The sequence below is a fragment of the Grammomys surdaster genome, unplaced genomic scaffold (genome assembly GCF_004785775.1).
Source record: "Grammomys surdaster isolate TR1022 unplaced genomic scaffold, NIH_TR_1.0 479, whole genome shotgun sequence".
In the NCBI taxonomy this organism is placed as follows: Eukaryota; Metazoa; Chordata; class Mammalia; order Rodentia; family Muridae; genus Grammomys; species Grammomys surdaster.
In genome coordinates, this window is record NW_021604898.1 from 159164 (window position 1) to 182003 (window position 22840).

The 22840-nt window shown below is 38.6% G+C and overlaps 1 protein-coding gene across 1 annotated transcript; it reads left to right on the forward strand.

The window, feature by feature from the left end:
- Nucleotides 1–14269: 14269 nt before the first annotated feature.
- On the forward strand, nucleotides 14270–15232 carry LOC114632971 (vomeronasal type-1 receptor 1-like). Its single transcript, XM_028781578.1, has one exon. The coding sequence runs from the start codon at nucleotides 14270–14272 to the stop codon at nucleotides 15230–15232; it is 963 nt and encodes a 320-aa protein (XP_028637411.1).
- The last annotated feature ends 7608 nt before the right edge of the window (nucleotides 15233–22840 follow it).

Below are 22840 nucleotides of genomic sequence, written 5' to 3' on the forward strand. Positions count from 1 at the left end.
TAGAACAAAAAGAAGCAAATACACCCAAGGGGAGTAGAAGTCAAGAAATAATCCAACTCAGGGCTGAAATCAACCAAGTAGAAACAAAAAGAACTATAAAAAGTGTCAACAATACCAGGAGCTGGTTCTTTGAGAAAATCAACAAGATAGATAAACTCTTAGCCAGACTAACCAGAGGGCACAGAGACAGTTTCCAAATTAATAAAATTAGAACTGAAAAGGGAGACATAACAACAGAACTGAGGAAATTAAAAAAATCATCAGATCCTACTACAAAAGCCTATACTCAAGAAAAGTGGAAAATCTTGATGAAATGGACAATTTTCTAGACAGATACCAGGTATCAAAGTTAAATCAGGAGCAGAAAAACCATCTAAACAGTCTCACAACCCCTAAAGAGATAACATCAGTCACTAAAATCTCTCCTCCAAAAAAAGCCCAGGACCAGATGATTTTAGTGCAGAATTCTATCAGACCTTCAAGGAAGTCCTAATACCAACTCTCTTCAAACTATTCCACAAAATAGAAACAGAAGGAACACTACCCAATTCGTTCTATGATGCCACAATTACACTCATACCTAAACCACACAAATATCCAACAAAGAGAAATTCAGACCAATCTCCCTTATGAATATTGATGCAAAAATACTCAATAAAATTCTCGCAAAACAAATCCAAGAACACATCAAAACAATCATCCATCATGATCAAGTAGGCTTTATTCCAGGGATGCAAGGATGGTTCAATATTTCTAAATCCATCAATGTAATCCACTATATGAACAAACTCAAAGAAAAAAACCCACATGATCATATCACTAGATGCAGAGAACGTATTTGACAAAATTCAACATCCCTTCAAGATAAAAGTCTTGGAAAGGTCAGGAATTCAGGGCTCATAACTAGACATAGTAAAAGCAATATACAGAAAGCCAGTAGGCAGCATCAAACTAAATGGAGAGAAACTTGAAGCAATCCCATTAATTCAGGTTCTAGACAAGGCTGCCCACTCTCTCCCTACCTATTCAATATAGTACTAGAAGTCCTAGCCCGAGCAATTAGACAACAAAAAGAAGTCAAAGGGATACAAATAAGAAAGGAAGAAATCAAAAATATCACTATTTGCAGATATATGATAGTATACTTAAGTGACCCCAAAGTTCCACCAGAGAACTCCTAAACCTGATAAACAACTTCAACAAAGTGACTGGATATAAAATCAACTCAAACAAATCAATAGCCTTTCTCTACATGAAGGAAATTAGGGAAATGACACCCTTCACAATAGTCACAAACAATGTAAAATACGTTGGTATAAATCTAACAAAGCAAGTGAAAGATCTATATGCAAGAACTTCAAGTCTCTGAAGAAAGAAATTGAAGATCTCAGAAGATGGAAAGACCTCCCATGTTCACGGATTGGCAGGATTAATATAGTAAAAATGACCATCTTGTGAAAGTAACCTACAGATTCAATGCAATCCCAATTAAAATCCCAACTCTATTCTTCACAGAGTTAGAAAGAGAAATTCTCAAATTCATTTGGAACAACAAGAAGAACAGGATAGTGAGAACTATTCTCAACAATAAAAGAACTTCTGGGGAAGTCACCATCCCTGACCTCAAGCTGTACTAAAGAGCAATAGTCATAAAAACTGCATGGTATTGGTACAGAGACAGGCAGGAAGATCAATGGAATAGAATTGAAGACCCAGGAATGAACCCACACACTTATAGTCACTTGATCTTTGACAAAAGAGCTAAAGCCATCCAGTGGAAAAATGACAGCAATTTCAACAAATGGTGCTGGTTCAACTGGAGATCAGCATGTCGAAGAATGCAAATCGATTCATTCTTATTTCCTAGTACAAAGCTCAAGTCCAAGTGCATACAGAACCTTCACATAAAACTAGATACACCAAAACTAATAGAAGAGGGCGGGGGAAGAACCTCAAATACCTGGACACAGGGGAATAGTTCCTGAACAGAACATCAATGGCTTATCCTCTTAGATCAAGAATTGACAACTCAGACCTCATAAAACTGCAAAGCTTCTGTAAGACAAAGGATACTGTCAATAGGACAAAGTGACAACCAACAGATTGGGAAAATAGCTTTACCACTCCTACATCTGATAGAGGGCTAATATTCAGTATATTCAAGGAACTCAAGAAATTAGACTCCAGACAATCAAATAACTCTATTAAAAATGGGGTACAGAGCTAAACAAAGAATTTTCAGCTGAGGAAACTCGAATGGCCTAGAAGCACCTTAAGAAATGTTCAACATCCTTAGTCATCAAAGAAATGCAAATTAAAACAACCCTGATATTCCACCTCACACCAGTCAGAATAGCCAAGATCAAAAACTCAGGTGATAGCAGATGCTGGTGGAGATGTGGAGAAAGAGGAACACTCCTCCATTGTTGGTGGGATTGCAAGCTGATACAACCACTCTGGAAATCAGTCTGGTGGTTGTTCAAAAAAATTGGACATAACATTACCTGAGGACCCATCTATACTACTCCTGGGCATATACCCAAAAGATGCTCCAACATATAACTAGGATATATGCTCTACTATGTTCATAGCAGCCTTATTTATAATAGCCAGAAGCTGGAAAGAACCCAGCTGTCCTTCAACAGAGGAATGGATACAGAAAATGTGGTACATTTACACAATGGAGTATTACTCAGCTATTAAAAACAATGAATTCGAGAAATTCTTAGGTAAATGAATGGAACTAGAGAATATCATCCTGAGTAAGGTAACCCAATCACAAAAGAACACACATGATATGCACTCACTGATAATTAGCGCAAAAGTTGGCAATACCCAAGATACCACATGAAGGTCATAAAGAACAAAGACCAAAGTATGAGCGCTTAGAAGGCGTAACAAAATACTCATGGGAGCTAATATGGAGACAAAATGTGGGACAGAAATTGAAGGAGGAGTCATCTGGAGACTGTTACACCTGGGTATCCATCCCATGTGCAGTCACCAAAGGTAGACACTTATGCAGATGCCAGGAAGTACATGCTGACAGGAACCTGACATAGTTGTCTCCTTAGAGGATAGATGGATGCTCATAGCTAACCATTGAACTGATCATAGGGTTCCCAATGGAGGAGTTAAAGAGAATACTGAAGGGGCTGAAAGGGCTTGCGGCCCCATGAGGAGAGCAACAATACCAACCAACCAGAGCTTTCAGGGTCTAAACCATCAGCCTGCAGCATTACCTTCCCACAAAAGGCCCCTCTGTGCTTCAAGCCACAAGCACAGCCGCACTAAGCACAATCATCACAGAGCTAAGCCAGAGCTCACATCTCTCCCATCCCCAGACTAGACTCCATCTTCAACCCTTAGGTCCCTAACTATGCTCCCAACTCCTCACAGCTCAGCAACACCTGCCTAGGTATCTAGGAGTTTGGGAGTCCCTGGTCCTGGCCCCTGTCTTGGGCCTGTGGACCCCCAACACTTCATTCTCAACTTCTTTTTGTTGCTGTTGTTGTTGTTTATTGGATATATTATTTATATTTATGTTATCCCCTTACCCCATTTACCCCCACCCTATGGCTCCAGCTGGATATGTAGGGGAACAAGGCTTTGTTGGGCATAGGTGGGAGAGGAGATCCTTGGCCCTGTGAAGGCTGACTGTCCAGTGTGGGAAGGTAATGCTGCAGTATAGTAGAAAATGCATTCATCCCAATTTCTTAGGGTCAGACTCCAGATTAAAAACCCTTTGCAGGGAGGAATGTCTGGAAAGGGAAGCTTATTGACTAAACCCTCAGGGTCTCTAAGTATCTTATTAACATGGAGAACTCTGTACTGGGCCTATGTGACAATAGGTCACATTTGTTATATTGGGGGTGTGGCACATATTCCAGGCCAGGAATTTGGTAGGGAGAGGGAGTTGTCTAAATCTCAGGTGTGTACTCACCGAGTCTCTGTGTCTCAAACCTCTTCTATCATACCAAGCTTCCTGGCATGGTTTACCACACCCCAAACCCTGAGATTGTGTTATTCACTAAAAGAACCTTTTTCTAGTTGTGGTGTGGCTCAGCCCTTAGCACGTAGCTTTAATCCCTCAGGCTGGAATAAAGACACACCCATACATATAACTTTAACCCCAAATAATGAAAGTAAAGTTAGTTTGTAAAAGGACTCACCCATGCTTAAAAGTGGTGTTTAATTGACTGGCACACAAAGTGACAAAGCAGAGAAAGATTTGAGAGAATAGAATGTACCCAACTCTCAAGAGAAAAGAGAGAAAACAAAGAGGGTAGTTTTAGCAGGATAGTTATGAACAGGTTGCAAAGAGAGAACATGCTAGACCAGGTCAACAGAGAAAGAGCCAGAGAATGAGATGGAGCCAGAAGATTAGAACGCATTGTGAAATTAGTATGAGGCTAAGCAAAGCAACCCAGGAGAGGCTGAGAGAGACAAACCAGACTGAATTTACAATGGAGAGGATTTGGAGTCAGAATGGCTAAATTGAGCCAATCCACCAGAAAGAACTAGAAAGTGTAAGATTATTCAGCAGTAAATTTCAGATGGTGAAAACAATTTAGCCCGATATTAAATTTTAAAAAGGCTTAGGTCTCGGTTAGCATATGGAGGTAGTATGCATCAGAAACAACAATTAACAGGCAAAGAAAAGTTACATTTACGACTATTATTTACGTAACACCTGTCAGTCTGCTGGAAGGATTGAAAATTTCTTCCAATTTACTTTGCCTAATGTCTTGAAGTAAAATATATATATATATATATATATATATATATACACACACAAATACATTCAAGAAAGGAATTATGAAGTACTGGAAGGAATTTTTTTTCCATGAATTTTTGCAGTTCTCAGTTTGTTCCTTGAGAAAGCACAGATGAGTTACAGTCTTAATGCAAAGCCATGCTATAGCCAGTGTTGGAAATAACATAGACATTCACAATTTTTTGTCAATGATGATTTCTTGAGTAAATGCAAACAACAAACCCAGTAACAACAATATGCATATATGCTGTTGTTGAGATGTCAGGAGAGATCTAGTAGACACTAAAAACTATCCAGTAGATGTTTATATTGTGGATCATAAGGCTACAGTGGATATCCTTTTCATATATATGCTGATTGACAATGATGTACTCTCTTGTAATAATACTATATACATAAATAGATGATTTCTTAATTCTTAATGATGGTCTTATAAGAATTCCTAAAATTAAACTAATAATTAGTAAGCCTCTTATAAGAGGGCTGCTATTATGGCTCTGATATGAAAACTGCAATTAGAATTATTCCAGTCTCCACATGTCAGGAGTTAATTAATTCTGAGATATAAAGCAGGTGTTCACAACTTAGACCATATTCCAAGAGGTTGTAAAAGGCCATAAAATAGAATTAATGATTTATTGTAGGTGCAACTATAGAAGATAAAATATTGACTGGGTTCATCTATAGAAAATACCAATGATAACTTAGCCACAAAAATTATGAGTTTTAACCCTCCATGAACCTGTAGGAGCCAGTGGCAGAAAACTAATGTTTAGCCAGGTAATTATTCTTAATGAAAGCACATGTATAAACTTCTTATTCAGTTTATGATTTGAATTTACATTTGAACTTTTAGTAAACTTTTGCAAAGAAAGATCTTGGAAAAAATCATGTTATCTATTACCCTAGAAAAGGTACAAAAAAACAGGACCCACGAGGACCCAGGAATTCACTCCTGGCCCAGAGCACTGGTTCCTTCTGGTCTGGACCTGAGCACTGAGCAGATCTTGGACCCCAGCTCTAACCCTAGCAGCAACACCCACCCTAAACAGTTCTGACACAACCAAGATAATAGGAAAGACAGGCTATAGTCAGAGACAGGGCAGGTAGTGCTAAGGTAATCCAGATGGAAAAAGACAAGCACAAGTACATAAGCATCAGCATCCCAGGATACTTGGCATCATTAGAACCTAGTTCTCCCACACTAGAAAGTTCTGAATTCCCCATATCACCAGGAAAGCAAGATTCAGATTTAAAATCACTTCTAATGATGATAGAGAAATTTAAGAAGGACATAAATAACACTCTCAAAGAATTTGAGGAGAACACAAGTAAACAGGTAGAAGCCCTTAAAGAGGAAACACAAACATCCCTTAAAGAATTACAAGAGAACACAACCAAACAGGTGAAGGAATTGAACAAATCAATCCAGGACATAAAAATAGAAGTAGAAACAATAAAGAAATCACAAAGGGAGACTACCCAGGAGATAGAAAATCTAGGGAAAAAATCAGGAGTCATAGATGCAAGCATCACCAACAGAATACAAGAGATAAAAGAGAGAATCTCAGGTGCAGAAGATACCATAGAAAATATTGACACAGTTGTCAAAGGAAATGCAAAATGCAAAAAGTTCTTAACACAAAACATCCAGGAAATCCAGGACACAATGAGAAGATCATAGGTATAGATGAGAGTGAAGATTCGCAACTTAAAGGGCCAATAAATATCTTCCACAAAATTATAGAAGAAAACTTCCCTAACCTAAAGAACAAGAAGCCCATAAACATACAAGAAGTCTACAGAACGCCAAATAGACTAGACCAGAAAAGAAATACCTTCTGTCACATAACAATCAAACCACCAAATGCACTAAACAAAGAAAGAATATTAAAAGCAGTAAGGGAAAAAGGCCAAGTAACATATAAAGGCAGACCTATAAGAATTACACCAGACTTCTCACCAGAGACTATAAAAACCAGAAGATCCTAGACTGACATCATACAGACCCTAAGAGAACACAAATGCCAGCCCAGGCTACTATACCCAGAAAAACTCTCAATTACCACAGACAGAGAAAGCAAGATATTCCATGACAAAACCAAATTTACACAATATCTTTCCACAAACGTGGCATTACAAAGGATATTAGCAGGAAAGCTCCAATACAAGGAGGGAAATTTTACCCTAGACAGAGCAAGAAAGTAATCCTCTTCCAACAAATCCAAAAGAAGATAGCCACACAAAGATAATTCCACCTTTAATAACAAAAATAACAGGAAGCAACACTCACTGTTCCTTAATATCTCTTAACACCAATGGACTAAATTCCCCAGCGAAAAGACAGGCTAACGGACTGGGTACGTAAACAGGACCCAGCATTTTGCTGCATATACAGGAAACACACCTCAGTGACAAAAACAGACACTACCTTAGAGTAAAAGGCTGGAAAACAATTTTTCAAGCAAATGATCCTAAGAAACAAGCTGGAGTAGCCATTCTAAAACCTCCAGCCCGAGAACACAAAGGGAGGGACTCGTGGTTCCACTTGTAGTTGAGGGCAGCTTTGTCAGGCATCAGTGGAAGTGGAGGGCCTTGGTATCCAATAGTTTGGATTCCCTAGTGTTGGGGAATTTGAGAGGAGGGAGGCGGGAATGGGAGGATGGTGGGAGCATACCCTTAAAGAAACTTCCAGAATTATATAGATTAGATATGACAGAGACAGGCTGCCAGAAGACTAGATCCCAGAATTCAAACAAAAAATTATCTTGATACTAAAATTTGTTTTGAGAATTGTATATTGCAGAATACACAGCCTTGGTGTATCTACTCATCAAGCAAGCTGAGCAGACCTGTTCAAACCTCTGATGTCCTGGAATCTCAGCTGAATGCAGTGAAGACACAGATGTTAGAGGCTTATCATTTACTCTTCCTCCCACACCTCTTCTAGTATCTCAATGCCCATAATCAGCTTTAAGAAGTTAATGATTAGTCAGTGCCCCTATTCCCTGGGTTTAGGGACTGAGGTGGTTAATATTTGGCTGTCTTTCTAGGGAAAAGTAGTGGTTTTGTTGGAACAGGGAGGAATAGCTAGAATTTATTGCATAGGCATAACCTATTGGTAGAAATCTGTATAATAATAACTAAGCTGAAGTTATAATTTCTTCAATGGTACAAATTTTACTTTGATTTCAAATTTAAGGTTTTAATTGGTACAAGTTTCTTATTGTTATAGAAGTGAGATCAATATTGTTACTCTCATAGGCATTGTGCCTTTAGGAATACAAAGCTTAGGCCCAGTCCTTCTTTAACTTTTTTAACTGATTTGAAACAGTTAGCCTGTGAGTTAAGGGCCTATAGCAAATTCATGGCTCTGAGTTTATTGTTAGGATGTTTATTTAGAAATAGCTGAGAGGAGTTAACAGACAACAGTCCAGATTGCCTTACATGGATAGTTGGTTTTCAAAACGTCAGAAGTCCACAGAATTGATGTTACAAACATTTCTGCATTAAGGTTCATTTTGATTAAAGACCTATCTGCTCCTGACAGCTTCCTGTCTTGGATTCTAAGAAGAAATTGAGCGTCTTTGGAGTTACTCCAGTTGTGGTGAGACAGCCACTAGGCAAGAATTGCCTCTTTTCATCTACAGACAAATTACTGTCCTGAAAAGGACACACTTTAGGAATAGTCGACTGATTATATCTGCCAAGACAGAGTAACCAGTCCTTACTAATTCTGCATCACTAGGTTTGTCAAATGATCCTGGGCCAGAAGGCTGAATACCAGATGCTCCAATGTTTTGTAGTATAGGGACTGTCCAGGTGTTCAGAGGTCTCTATAAATTGGCTAAGTTTTAGAAGCTATGCTTTGTGTTTCCCATAATTTCAGTTAAGTCAGTCATTCTGGATTTCTGACAATGTTCAAGACTTATAGTCTCATAGCTAATCCCGGCTATTATTTTGATTTTTTTTTTTTTCGAGACAGGGTTTCTCTGTGTGGTTCTGGCTGTCCTGGAACTCACTCTGTATACCAGGCTGGCCTGGGACTCAGAAATCCACCTGCCTCTGCCTCCCAAGTGCTGGGATTAAAGGCGTGCGCCACCACCACCCGGCAATAGATTTATTTTTTCAATTTATATGAGTACATGACAGCTGTCTTCAGACGCATACTAGAAGAGTACATCAGGTCCCATTACAGATAGTCCTGAGCCACCATGTGGTTGCTGAGAATTGAACTCAGGACCTCTGGAAGAGCAGTCAGTGCTCTTAACTGCTGAGTCATCTCTCCAGCCCATCTCTATTATTTTGAGAGAAAAGACTAAAGAGGATGGTTTTCAGCTGACATTCATTCTAAAGCAAAGAAAAAAGCCAGGTTCTGAACTAAGTCTTTTAGTTAGGAGAGATGACAGAGGTTCCGTTTAGTCAACAAAATGATGGATTGGGTATTAGGTCTATCTTGTACCTTTCTGTTACAAATTGGTATAGTTATGCTCTAATTGTATTTTGAGAGAAAAGTTTTATCTTAACAGCAAGGGTGATATGTAGGAGGAGCTATGGTGGGAGGAGTAAGGAGAAGAGGAGGAGTGAGGAGAGGAGGAGGAGCTAAGAGACGGGGGGGGGAAGGGAGAGGGGAACATGGAGGCAGATGTTCGAGTGTCTCCACCTGTCAAAAATAGTTGGTATAGCTAGGTTGGGTATTGGGTGACACTTCTGATTGTATGGACATCTTGTTATTGAGTAATACCAAACTTATAAGGCCTTTGATTAACATTTTAATATAAAAATTAAAATTAAAAAAAAAAAGAAAGAAAATGCAAAATGCAAAATGGACCTTACCTAAAACATCCAGGAAATCCAGGACACACTGAAAAGACAAACCTGAGGATAAAAGTATAGACAAGAATGAAGACTCCCAACTTAAAGGGCCCATAAATATCTTCAACAAAATTATAGAAGAAAACTTTGATAACCTAAAGAAAGAGGGGCCCATAAACATACAAGAAGCCTACAGAACTCAAATAGATTGGAACAGAAAATAAATTCCTCCCATCACATAATAGTCTAAATACCAAATGCACAAAACAAAGAAAGCATATTGAAAGCAGTAAGGTAAAAACGTCAAGTAACATATAAAGGCAGATCTATCAGAATTACACCAGACTTCTCAACAGAGATTATGATAGCTAGAAGATCCTGGGCAGATCTTATAGAGCCAAGAGGACATAAAAAATAGACAATCAAGAAGTTAATGAGAAAAGGGGGGAAATCCCACACTTTAGTTGAAAACAAGAATGAAATAAGGTTGTGCCCTGTAACTATAAATATTAACAATCTCTATTTTGGGAAAAGCCAAATTTAACATATTGGATTAAAAAAAAACCCAAAAACTCAGGACTGATCTTTCTGCTGAATCCACAAAATACAGTTCTCTACCATGAATAGACAAGAATTGAGGTAGAAATTTGCCAGCTTTAAAGGTTTTTATTTAATTGAGTACTTATTTATGTTTTATTCTCCTCTCTCTCTCTCTCTCTCTCTCTCTCTCTCTCTCTCTCTCTCTCTCTCTCTCTCTCTCTCTCTTTCACTCACTCTCTCTCTTTCACTCACTCTCTCTCTCTCTCTCTCTTCTTTGCTGGACACTGGGCTTCTAAGATGTCTTGATCTTGGCCTACTGCAGGAGGTAGTTCCTTATTTCTGATTGTGGGTTCCCTGCAGTGGTGTGTCTCCTGCTTCTCAGTGTCCCACATGCCATACCTGTGTCATGGTATTCTGTCCCCAGCAGGTTATCATTCTTGGAGTCAAGCTCCTTTAAATGTTTAGGCATCTTTCTGGTGCCAGTCTTTTCTTATGAACCCAAAACACCAATGAGACACACATCAGGTCCTAATGCTACGTATATAAAATGTTAATAAAGGCTACTCTAAATTTACTTCTGGGAGTCAGAGCATCACTTTTTGACCTTTTTTCAGGGAACAAATGTCAGACCAAGCAAATCACTCGTACCCACACCATCTTATCTTTCCATTTCTAGGTATGCATGGTGTGAATATCTCTGGACTGACAAATAATCACACTGAGAAATGAAGCCCTCAAGGTGGCAAGATTCACAGCCAAGCTTATTCTCACTTCCTAGACTTCAGTGCCCTGTGTACCTCACCAATTCCACCTGGTGTTCTTTAGCCATTTGAGATTGTGTTTTTCTCTGGATCCCCTGCCCTGGCCTGAATTGTCACTAATAACTCTAATTGCTTATAGGAATTTGAACGTGGTGCAGGTGTTTCTTCGAGATGATTTTTAATCTCTTTGCAGACACTGTCAGTACACTCAAAGGAGAAAATGATAATCACCTCCCTGCAGGATGACCTCATGGAATGCCAAATCTTTATCTCAGGGATGAAATGCTCTTCTGTGCAGATGATCTGAGTGTGGCCAAAGTGACTACTGCCCCACCAAACATGGCTTGGTAAGTTGTATCCTTCTTTTTTCATAGATTTCTTTCTCTGGAAATGTCCTAAAGAGAATGATGTAAATATTCAAAATTTTAAGACAGGTTCTAGTAATGCTGTTCAGAGTTGACCAAGAACACATGGGTTCACATGATCCACTCATTCCAGCCTACATGTATGCAAGGCTACCTAGGACAATGAACACATTTCTGGTCCATGCTGTGCTCAGATGGATCTGTGAACATGCCTCTGAGTGTTTTCAATAAGACCCACACAACCATACAGTGTTGCTTTCCAACTAACCATTGACAACAGGATGAAATTCGTTATTCTATTAATTTCATTGTCACAGAAAGTACCAGAATCATGTGATGAAGGCAAATATACCTTTTCACAAAAGTAAAAATACTTACTCCATATTGTCTAAGATGTTTTTAGAATTCTGGATAGGCAGAATTACAGTTTATCAATACATTACCTGTATCTCTGTCATGTGACCCTAGTGACAGTGCCTTGATAACTCTGCTTGCTCTCTGTGTCAGTCTCAAGACTATCAGGGTTTTCCTCACCCTATCTTGAGGTAGTGAAAACACAGCCTGTTCATGACCACATATTTGAGCTGTATTTTCCTGTTTTTATTCTACAAGTTGTATCTAGCTTGTTGTTTTCTTATTTCTCCACAGGTAACCCTTTAATACAGAAAAAGAGGAGGCTATTTGTGTTTTCACCAATGACATCTGTTATTAAATGACACAGGGATCTGGGATCCTAGCAGGTCAAAGGGTGAGATATTGTCTTTGTATATTTACTCACAGATGTATGAATTGACTCCATTGCCTGTAACACTTCAGTTTAATCTGCTTGCTTTTAATTATGAAAAGTTTTATTTTTGGAATGCTAAGAATTGGAGCTAGAGGTTTGTGCATTTTGGGCAATCATTCTACTCCTGAGCTACATACCTTGACAATAGTGTAAATTAAGAACTCTATTTGAAATATTTCAGTTTTAAGCATTTCCTTCTCTTAACATACCTGTACTTTATCTAAATTTTAGTGTTTTTCAAAATTGAATGCCAGTTACATAACTTATTGTAACATAATGGCATTAATTTCGAACAAATGAAATTTTGTTACAAAAAGGACAATTACTGTTTTGATGGATCTTAATTTTAACTTGAAAAACATTATATTTCCTGTGATTTTATTCTATTATTTGGGCTGGCATTGTTGGGTTTATGCAGGTTCTCACAATGTATCCTTGACTGGCCTGAGATTCCTGGTGTAGATCAGACCAGTTTTGACCTGTCAGATATCTGCTGCTTCTACCTCAAGGGTTCTAGAGGTAAAGGTGAATTCCATCCACCTGGCCAATTTTTCTATTTTAATGTCACCATATATTTAACATAATATTACAATATACACATATTGCATATTGAATTTCATTGATTGATCTGGTTTTCCTTTCAATAATGCCACTGAATAAACCTAGATAAGTCCTGTACTTTTGTCTCATATGTTACCTGAAAGATGAACTTAACACAAACACTTGGTGGAGATAGAATTCTGCTACCAAGAGAGATCTCGATTTCCCATTATTTTGCTCTTATCATTCCTCAAAGACCAGCTTTTTGATTTTGCTTTTGTCATGCAATGTTTGTTGGGGTTTTTTTTTTGTGTGTGTGATATTTAAATCCTGGGCCTTGTGAATTCTAAACAAGTGCTTGATTACTTGTGAATTCTTTCAGACACAAGTTTTGGTATTATATATGTTTAAGAAAAATATAGTTTTATCCTTTATATCTTTTAATGATGTATTTCTTTTATTCTCATTTGTTCATGTGTTGTTTGGTCATCTGTGCATGCACACACAAATATGTACACTTGAGTGTATTGAGTCCAAAAGATACAGACAACTCCTGGAGCTGAAATTACAGAAAGTTGTGAACTTGACAAGGTGTGTGTTGGGTACTAAACTTGGGATTTTGGAAAAAGTTTGAAGCATTTTTAAACTCCAAGCCATCTCTCCACTCACATTTATAACGCACATGTTTGTGGGTACATATACCATGTTGTTCATTTGGAGGGCATGGGACAACTTGTAGCATTTTAGTTTGTTCTTCTACCACATATGCCCAAGGATTTAAACCAGGTGATCAAGTCTGACAGCATCTTTATCTCCTGAGCCATCATCTTCTAAGCAAATTCAAGAAGGAAGATCACTTTGTGGTAGCCACCTCCATACTGTCTTCTCTGCATTACTTACTGACTCTCTCAAGGTTATTTCTGAAATTGGTGGTTTACTTTCACATTTAAAGATAAAAAAGGAAAAATTGATCTCTGCATTATATTATTTTTCTCTTTGTAAACACTGGAGTTTCCTCAAAGGGATACAGTCAACAGGTCAGCTTTATCAGGTCCACAGCTACATAGCTCTTTCTTAGAGCAATGTCAAGACACTGAAAATTCCAGGGACTGAGTGGAGAGCTTTGAGTGTGTGGCTACAAACAATGCTGCTCAAAGACCTTGAACATCCAAATAAAAAGTCAGCTTATAATGTTACTCTTCATGAGAAATACTGATTTTTATAGAAAAGACATTTCTAGATGAGAGAGGAATAAACTATACTGGTTTTATCTGATGCTGTGATAAAATATTATAACCAAACCTAAGGTAGAGAAGAGAAGAATTTGTTTTTCTATATGGTGTCAGAAGGATAGTTTATTATGCAAGGTAAGATACCAAAGCAGGCAGAAAATCTGCAGAGGGAGGAGCAGGAGGCTGGATGATTAAACATACAAGAAAAACAACGGAGTGTGGAGCCAGGCTATCCACACTCAGGGCTTCCTCTCTTCCTCCCAGTGACAGCCATCTTGTAGCAAAACATCATCTCCGAAAGAATCATAATGTCATAAACTATGAAGAAATGATTTAAATATCCTAAGTCTCTGGGGGTTTTCTCATTCATACCACCGTAAGTAACAACTCATCTCTGTATTTCTCTGACTCAAAAAAAAAAAAAAAGGGATGCTCACAGTCCTGTCCTAGAAATGGATGCATTAGTTTCCTTTAACCTAAACTGGGGAATGCTGTTCCTCATTCAGACCACTGTTGGAATTCTTGGCAATTCCTCCCTCTTTCATAGGTATAATTTCCCATTTTTCACTGTACAAGTGATGAGACCCAGAAATGTGATTCTCAATCAGCTCATCATTTCAAACAACCTGGTTCTTCTCTCCAGAGGGATCCCTCAGACAGTGGCCACTTTTGGGTTGACATCTTTCCTAGGGGATGCTGGGTGCAAACTTATCCTCTGTTTGTACAGAGTGGCCAGAGGTGTCTCCCTCAGCACCACCTCCCTCCTCAGTGGCTTCCAGGCCATTAAACTTCACCCCAACACTTCTGGGAGGCTGAGCCTCAGAATCAGGTCCTCAAAGTGGATTGGCAGCTGGTGTATCCTTTGCTGGATCTTGCACCTCATGCTCAATATCCATGTAACCAAGATTGCAAATGGCCCACAGAATAGTAAAAACCTGACTGCCAAAGGAATCCACAGATACTGTTCCTCCACCATCCCTGAGAGACTGGGTTTCTTACTAGCAGGAGTAATTTTATCCCTAAGTGATATTATGTGTCTGGTACTCATGGCCTGGGCCAGTGGCTCCATGGTTCTTGTCCTACATAAGCATAAGCAGAGAGTCCAGTACATCCATAGCCACAGCTTGTCCCCAAAGCCTGCCCATGAGGACCGAGCCACATGGACTATCCTGATCCTAGTGACCATGTTTCTCTCCTTATACTCTCTATCTTCCATCTTATCACTTTGGACAACCCAGACTCTGTACCCAAGCCACTGGCTGCTGAACACCTCTGTATTGATGTCACTGGGCTTTCCAACACTCAGCCCCTTTGTATTCAATTGCACTGATTCTCATACTTCTCATTGTTGCTTCATTTCTCATATGAAGAAAGCACAAAGTCCGACTATGGTCTCCACATTTTACGTTTCCTAGAGGACATGTCTCCTTTTCCATAGTCACCTTTTTCTAATATTTATAGGCTTATGTTTTTATTTACATGCTTGCTTATCCATAAAAACCTTGAGATATGATATTAAATAAAACTGGTAATTTTTGCTTCCTGTTACTTCTCAGTAAACATGGTTTAAAATGTAAACAAATGAGTATCTATTTTGTAAAAATTGCATAGAACTTCCGTCTAAGCCTATGATGCACCCACTCTCTAACCTAATGCATTAGACTTAGAGTACAAAGATATCCTCAGCTGTTTATCCCCTTAGATCTCAGTTTATGTTACAGGAGACTCTGTCTTCAAAACAGTACCATTTGCTATGTTCTCTTGTGTTGCAACTCCCTGTGTCATCCCCAGCTCTGCAGCAGAACATCTGTGGCAGCCAGCCCTATCCTTCTCTTCCTATGTCCTGTCAATTCCACACATCTCCCTAGTTCAACCTTTGCCTCCCCAGTTGTTGTGTTGAAGCTCTGAACTGAGGCAGATACTTTAAGCCAACATAAGGGTTTCTTATGATAATGCCGGGCAATAATTAAGTTGGAGGTAGATTCACATCTACAGGAGATTGAATGGAAATGGCTCATGTGCAGTAGCATTATTAGAAGATAGGCCCTCTTGGAGTTAGTCTTGTCTTGGAGGAAGTGTGTCACTGGAGCAGGGCTTTGAGGCTTCACATGCTCGAGATGTGATGTGTGTTACTCTGTATTCTTTCTTCCTTCGGATCCACATGTAGACTTCACAGCTATGTTTTCAGCCACACATCTGCCTGCATGCAGCCGTGCTTCCCAATATGATCTTAATGGACTAAACCCCTAAACTGCAAGCTAGACCTCAGTGAAATGGTTTCCTTTAGAGGGATTGCCATTGGTGTGGTATGTCTTCACAGCAATAGAAATCCTAAGAGAACTTCTCTCTCTCTGCTTGCCCAGGTCCAATTGCCCCAGTTTCATCCCCAGTTCTTTAGCAGAAAATCTGCTGTATTGTTCCACTTTGACTCCATCCCCAAGGAATAACAAAGATCCCTTCTATACATCTTTCCCCAAAGTTATCCCATTTCTCAGCTGTCAACATCAGCTGACATTCACTAGAAACACACCAGCTTAACTGGCCATGGAGAAAGGTCTAAAAGAAATGCCCAACCACTCAGAACACAGTCACCACACTGTCCTAACATCCAAGGTGGAAGCATAAACCAAGGAAAAAAAACACCCATGCAACAGAGATGTCTAGGCTTCTGTGTTAATCATTACCAATCAGGACAATATGTCTCCAATATTGTCTTAGAACCCTCCCACAGGAGAGATGCACATATGGCCATAGAAATCTTCAGCTGATGGGGCTGGTGTACTATACTCAGACTAGTGCCTTATTCAGACATCCTCAGTGAAAGTTCTCCTAGGAGCAGATTGGAAAAAAATTCAGAGCCTCATTGGCAGAACTTACAGGGAAAGAGAGAAAGACAGAGAGGAGGGGGGAACAGGGGAAGGGTAAGGGATAGGGGGAGGGGAGGGGAGAGAGGAGAGAGAGAGAGAGAGAGAGAGAGGGAGAGGGAGAGGGAGAGGGAGAGGGAGAGGGAGAGGGAGCCAGTAAGAGACAAACAATCCTCTGACATGCCAGTGAGGATTAAGGATAGGAAAGGCAGAAAGAAGACACAGGGATAAGAGATAGATTGGAGGTCTATCAGTGAATATTACAACAGTGAGTTTAATCTGTACAGCTTTTTTAGACCCCACACAATCACAAGCAAGCAGAAACAATGGCTGAAATATACATAGAATATCTGTCCCCATCTGGAGGCCTCCTTGTTTCTTCCACCAAGGTTAATAGAACATTCATCCCCTCACCTTGAGCCTCAAATATATCTGCTCCTTGTATACTTCCATCTGTCAGGATGCCAGGAAATCTGCCAGCAGATCCTGACCTGACTTCACTCTGCCTGGCAGGCAAACTTTCAAAGAAGCAGGCAAAATTCCTCCAGACCAGATCTCGGCGCATCTGGTTGAAGAAGAAGCACATGAAGTTGGGAAGACACACAGTGCAGAGAACACCAGGAGAACAAAAGTCTGTAAAGCATCTATGCCAAGCTCACAGAGACTGAAATACCAGTCATGGGACCTACATGGTCTTCACCAAGTACACTGCATATATTATTGTTTTGTTAAGTAATTTTATGAGACAGCTGAGAGTATAAACACGTGGGTCTCTGGTATCTGTCATTCCCTTGGAGCTCTTTTATTTTACTGTTTTCTTATTCTGTCCAATTTTGATAGGTTGTTTTTTTTTTATCTTATAATGCTTCATTTTTTAAGGTGTTGCTTTGTCTTTTCAAATGAGAAATGGTGTGGAACCAGAGAGGAAATAGGAAGGAACTGGAAAGAGTAGAGGCAAGATACACTTTATTCAGATTATAATTGTATGAGCAAAGGATCTATGCTTAATTAAAGGAAAAAATGGATCCACCCTAGGTAAAAACAAACAATAAACAAGAACAGCCCCAACAAGATCACCATTTAATTCATTAATTCCTTGCTGTGGAGGCAGGGATTTGTGATACCAGCTCTCAAAACAAAGACAGGAGCATCAGGAATTCAATGTTCTCCTAAGCTACTTATTGAAATCAAGCCCAATTTAGGCTACAGGAAACACAGTCACACATGCAAGTAAGTAAGCAAGGGAACAAGCAAAAGCCATAAATATATCCAGTCATTCCTATCTAGTCCAAGGAATTAAAAAAAATAAAATCTCCAGAGTTCTTATGGTTGTCCCTGTAGACAGGAGTTGGAATCAACTTATATGACAAAGGATATAAGAATAGATTAACAAATTGTTGTATACATAGAATTCATAGAGTGACATTAAACTAAGTGGAATGAATCTATGCATACATGGTACCTAAAACAAAGCCATACAGACTGAAATATAAATCTATTGTCCATCAGAGCTAGGGAAATAGGGATTAGGACATCAGTGTTTAATGGACACAGTTCCTTTCTGCATGATGTAACTTTGCATGGTTGCAGGACTGTGATGGCCACAACATAAAATAATATACTTAAAATGATCGTACTGGAATGAAATTGGCAAAGTATTACATTTTCATTGTGTATAGTTTATCACAGTAAGTATCCTACTGACATTTCTTTAGTTGCTTCTTGTCTATTGGAGATTCCTCAAGTAGATGTAACACCAGCTTTGTCCTGTGCTCTCCTCTGGACTCTCAAGGTACCTGTGTTAACACCATGATTTCAAAGACACACATACGCGCACGCGCGCACACACACACACACACACACACATAAAACAAAAGTCCAGAGGTTCATTAAAAATTATTTTGAAATTTCAACATTGTTTGCGATATCTAAGGTACAAAAAATTATCCAAGGACTGTATAAACACAATTTTGTTTATTTATACCGAGTTTTTTTTTTTTATCTTCACAGAAGGAGGAAATTCTAACACAAGCTAAGGTATGGATTAATCTGAGGAAAGTGTATTGATTACAATATCATCAGTGAAATTATTATGCAGTTTAATCTACATGATATAGCACAGTAGACAGATTCATAGACACAGAAATCAGAATGTTGGTTTTCATAGCACAGCTGGCAGATTCTCAGGCATAAAAACCAGAATGATGATTATCTGAGTGTATGGGATAATGACTATGGGCTGTTTTCTTATATCATCCTACAACACAAAAGTATGAGTAACTAGATGAGAGTAAAGAGATTCTTTTAAAGATTTATTATTTAGATGGACATCGTGGGACACGCCTTTAAAACAGCCCTCAGGGAGTGCATATATTCATCTAATTCCAGTTCCCCTATATCCCTAGCTTTCCCCATATATATATGTACATGTACGTGTGTAAGTATATAGAGGCAGGTATTGCTCAAACATGTATAAATTTTTGGGGAGGCCAGAAGAGAGGGTCAGATACACTGAAGTTGTATTAGAGTGTTTGTAGGCCACCTGATGTGTGTACTGGAAACTGAAACTAGTCCTCTGGAAAAACAGCAAATGTTGTTACCTTCTAGGCCATCACTCATGACTTGACTTAGCTAACTTACCTAGTAGATTGGGACTGGAGAGATAGATGGTGAGGTAGAGACAGGTTTATGGCTGACCCTCCACTGTAACCAATGGTCCCAGTGGAAATTAGTTTCTCAGGAATGACACCCCAAGATCTGCTCCACCTACACCCTGCCATACCCTGCCCATATATGCACTTGTTTCATAGAAAAAAAGGTGCTTATGCTCTTGTATAAGGATGGAGCCACATAGGTAATATTCCACTAGAAATATCAGAGGCTTGAGTATATGAAGCAATGGCATAGAATTGATGGCCAAAGTATGTTTGTATTTCTATCTGTAGGCTGAAAATTAGAAAAGTAGTAGTCAATGCTTGTTATGGTTTGTGTTTTTTTAGTAAATGATGACTTGGTGTGAGACTGTCATGTGGGAGCTATTGAACCCCTGCACCATGCTCATGTCCTTAGGAATGTAAAGAATGAGAATATTCATACATATACATCAGATGTCAATGGGAATCACTTTTAAAAGTTCTGGGTTACTGGTTAAGGCTATCGGGAGAAGCATAAGTAATATGACTTTTCAAGTTGTGTGTGTGTGTGTGTGTGTGTGTGTGTGTGTGTATACTTTGTATATGAAAAGTAAATTGAGATCTTTCCACAAACCTAAGACAAAGGTTTCAGTAAATATGTACTGTAAAATGAAATCAGACTAGCTAAGAAAACTGTCATGGTTTAATCAAATATTAAGTACTACTTTTTAAATTTTATATTAGTTCTCTAAGATTTTGATGTAAATTGTTTTTAATCATATTCACCTATTTCCCTAATTCATCAAAATGCTGTCCCCTTTACCACCCCTCTATCTTTCTGTGCTTTAAAAACAGACCTATCAAGACCAATGCATACTACACACATATCCTTGTATGTACAATGCTCCATGATTGTTGTCTTATTACCAGGGAATATGCTCTTTGAAAAAACGGTGTCTCTCCTTTCCCAACAGTTAACAATTTCCAATAGCTCAATTCCTATGGTAGAATTTAGTGAACACCTCCATTTTGTATGCTGGGATTTGGTCTGCTTTGGACTTGTACAGATCTTGTGCATGTTGTCACAACCAATATGAGTTCACATGTGCAACTGTCCTGTTGTGCAGAAAATACTGTTTTGTTAAGCTCATTCAACACATTTGCACCCTCTTTTTCTACAATGATTTCAGAATATCTATGGGAGGGGAAGTAACAGAGGCATCCTGCTTAAAGATAAACATTATCATGCAATCTTTTCTTTGCTGTATTTAGATGTTATGGGTTGGTATCTGAGTAGCAAGTAAAAGCTTAGTACAAGAGGATTGAGAGATGAATTAATCCATGGCTACAGCTGGTTGTTAGGAGCCAGATTAATAATATGTTCATTTAGCACTAAAAATGCAATATGTGCTCTCTTAGGACCTGTCTTGCAATGAGTTTTGTGCCCAAAAAAGGAGCCAGGCATGGGTTTCAGCTTGTGAAGCAGGACTTAAACCCAACCAGAAAGTATTTTGTTATTTCTATATTGTATGTATGTGTCACTATTACACCAAGAGGCATGCCCTAGTCAGCTGTTATTCTGCATAGTGTCATAGCAGAGTATGATTGATGGTTATTTTTCTTTTCCAGAAGTGTAAATAAAACTCCCCTGCTCTGTGGAAATCAGCCAGTTAGAGATGCATCTTTCAGGTAAATATCAGCGTGATTTCTCTGTTACATTTTGTATAGCCAAGAACAGTGGAAATTCCAAGTTCTATTTTTAAGACCATTACTACTTTTTCATTCTCAGTCCTCAGAGGTTTTTGTTGTCAGTGGTTGTAGTGTTTTATTTTTAAATGTGTCATTCTTTTTGAGTTGGTTAGGTCTCAGAAGGTAGACCAGGTTACTCTCAAATTCACTATCTGGCCCAGGCTGGCCTTAGATTCACAGTAAAGCTTCTCTCTAAGTTTGAGAGAATGGTAAAATTATTGCATTGCAACATTAAGACAGGCAGTCCTCAAGTTCTCCACAAATTGTTTAAATGATTCTCACCACATGTAGACTTCTACTATCTGTAAAACCATGGACCTGATCTATCTCGAAAACTTACTCCATTCTTTCCCATAACCCAGTATTCACACACAGACATGTGCTTTAATTTTTCCCCAGACACACATAAATTAGTGAAAAGCAGAATTGGAAGAAGGAAAAAGTAATTCAAAAGACTTAGATATGAATATATGAGAACATTAGACTTAAAAATCACAGCATATGATGAATTGCCATTGATTTCAATGAACGTGGCCATTGTTGACACTCTTATTTCCTTCATTTCATAGGAAGACAAACAGTTTTTGCCTCCTAACTTTTTTCCTTATGCATATACAATGTTGAGATTCTAAGCATGTCTTAACCACCCAAGTTAGAAAAATATTGACCCCATGATACACATAATGTTGTAAGACCTGGGGGATTTTTCCAAGTTGACAGCCCCCCTGCCCAAATTCCAGCATTTGATATCATCTGCCAGTAATCATTGTAATATATGTGCCACAGGAATATGAAGAGGCAAAAATATATTCAGAATTTAACTCTCTTTAAATGTGCTGTCACCTATGTGATGGCCCATATGATTTTTATCAGTAAAATATAAAATGCTATTGAATTACTTGTCTTAGTTAATTTCCTAACTATTTTGACAAAAAAATAAAACAAATGAAAACAAAAACAAACACAAAATAAACCCCAAACCCAGATCAAATCACATTAAGGGAGAGGGGGTTTATTTTCTCTTGGAGTTTGAGGGTACAGCCCATCATGGCAAGTAAGAGACTGAGGCAGATAATCACATTGTATCTGTCATCAGATAGAAGAGAAAGAAGAATGCTGATTCTCACTTGTTTTTTCCTTTTTTATTGAGTTAAGGACCCTAACTATTGTGTTGATAGCTACACAGAATTATATTGGGTCCTCTTACCTCCATTAAACAAACTTATGACAACCCTCAAAGACGTGTACAGAGGTAGGCCTCCTAGGTGGTTCTGTACCCTGTTAAGTTGACTATCAGTATTTACCATCACATTACCTAATACTGCTTGTTCAACAATGAGGCTAACAACTGCACTAACAAGGAGACATATGAATATATTCATGAACAGGAATCAAGAGAACTTGTGACACATTGAAGGATAAAAAACTGTTTTCCATGGAAGTGAAAAATGAGTGTTGTTGTTTTAAGTATTTAATATTAAACAGGAATTTCTACCCCTCCTTAGATGAGTTAATTCTGAGATAAAAGACACAAAATTTTATTTTTATAAGCCTTTAAAACACTAGAGCTTGGCAGGTATCTACCCTCAATGTTGTTAGTATATATTTCCCTGACAATGACCACAAAATATGACTTACCATCTTCTACCTGGGCTACTCTTACTCCAATTGGCCATGTTTTCATGGTTCACCTGCCCCATAGAATCTTCTTCTCTCTCCACCTTTTCCCTCTTCCTTGTGGTCCTCCTCCAATCCCAAGGAACTGGGAACCTTAACT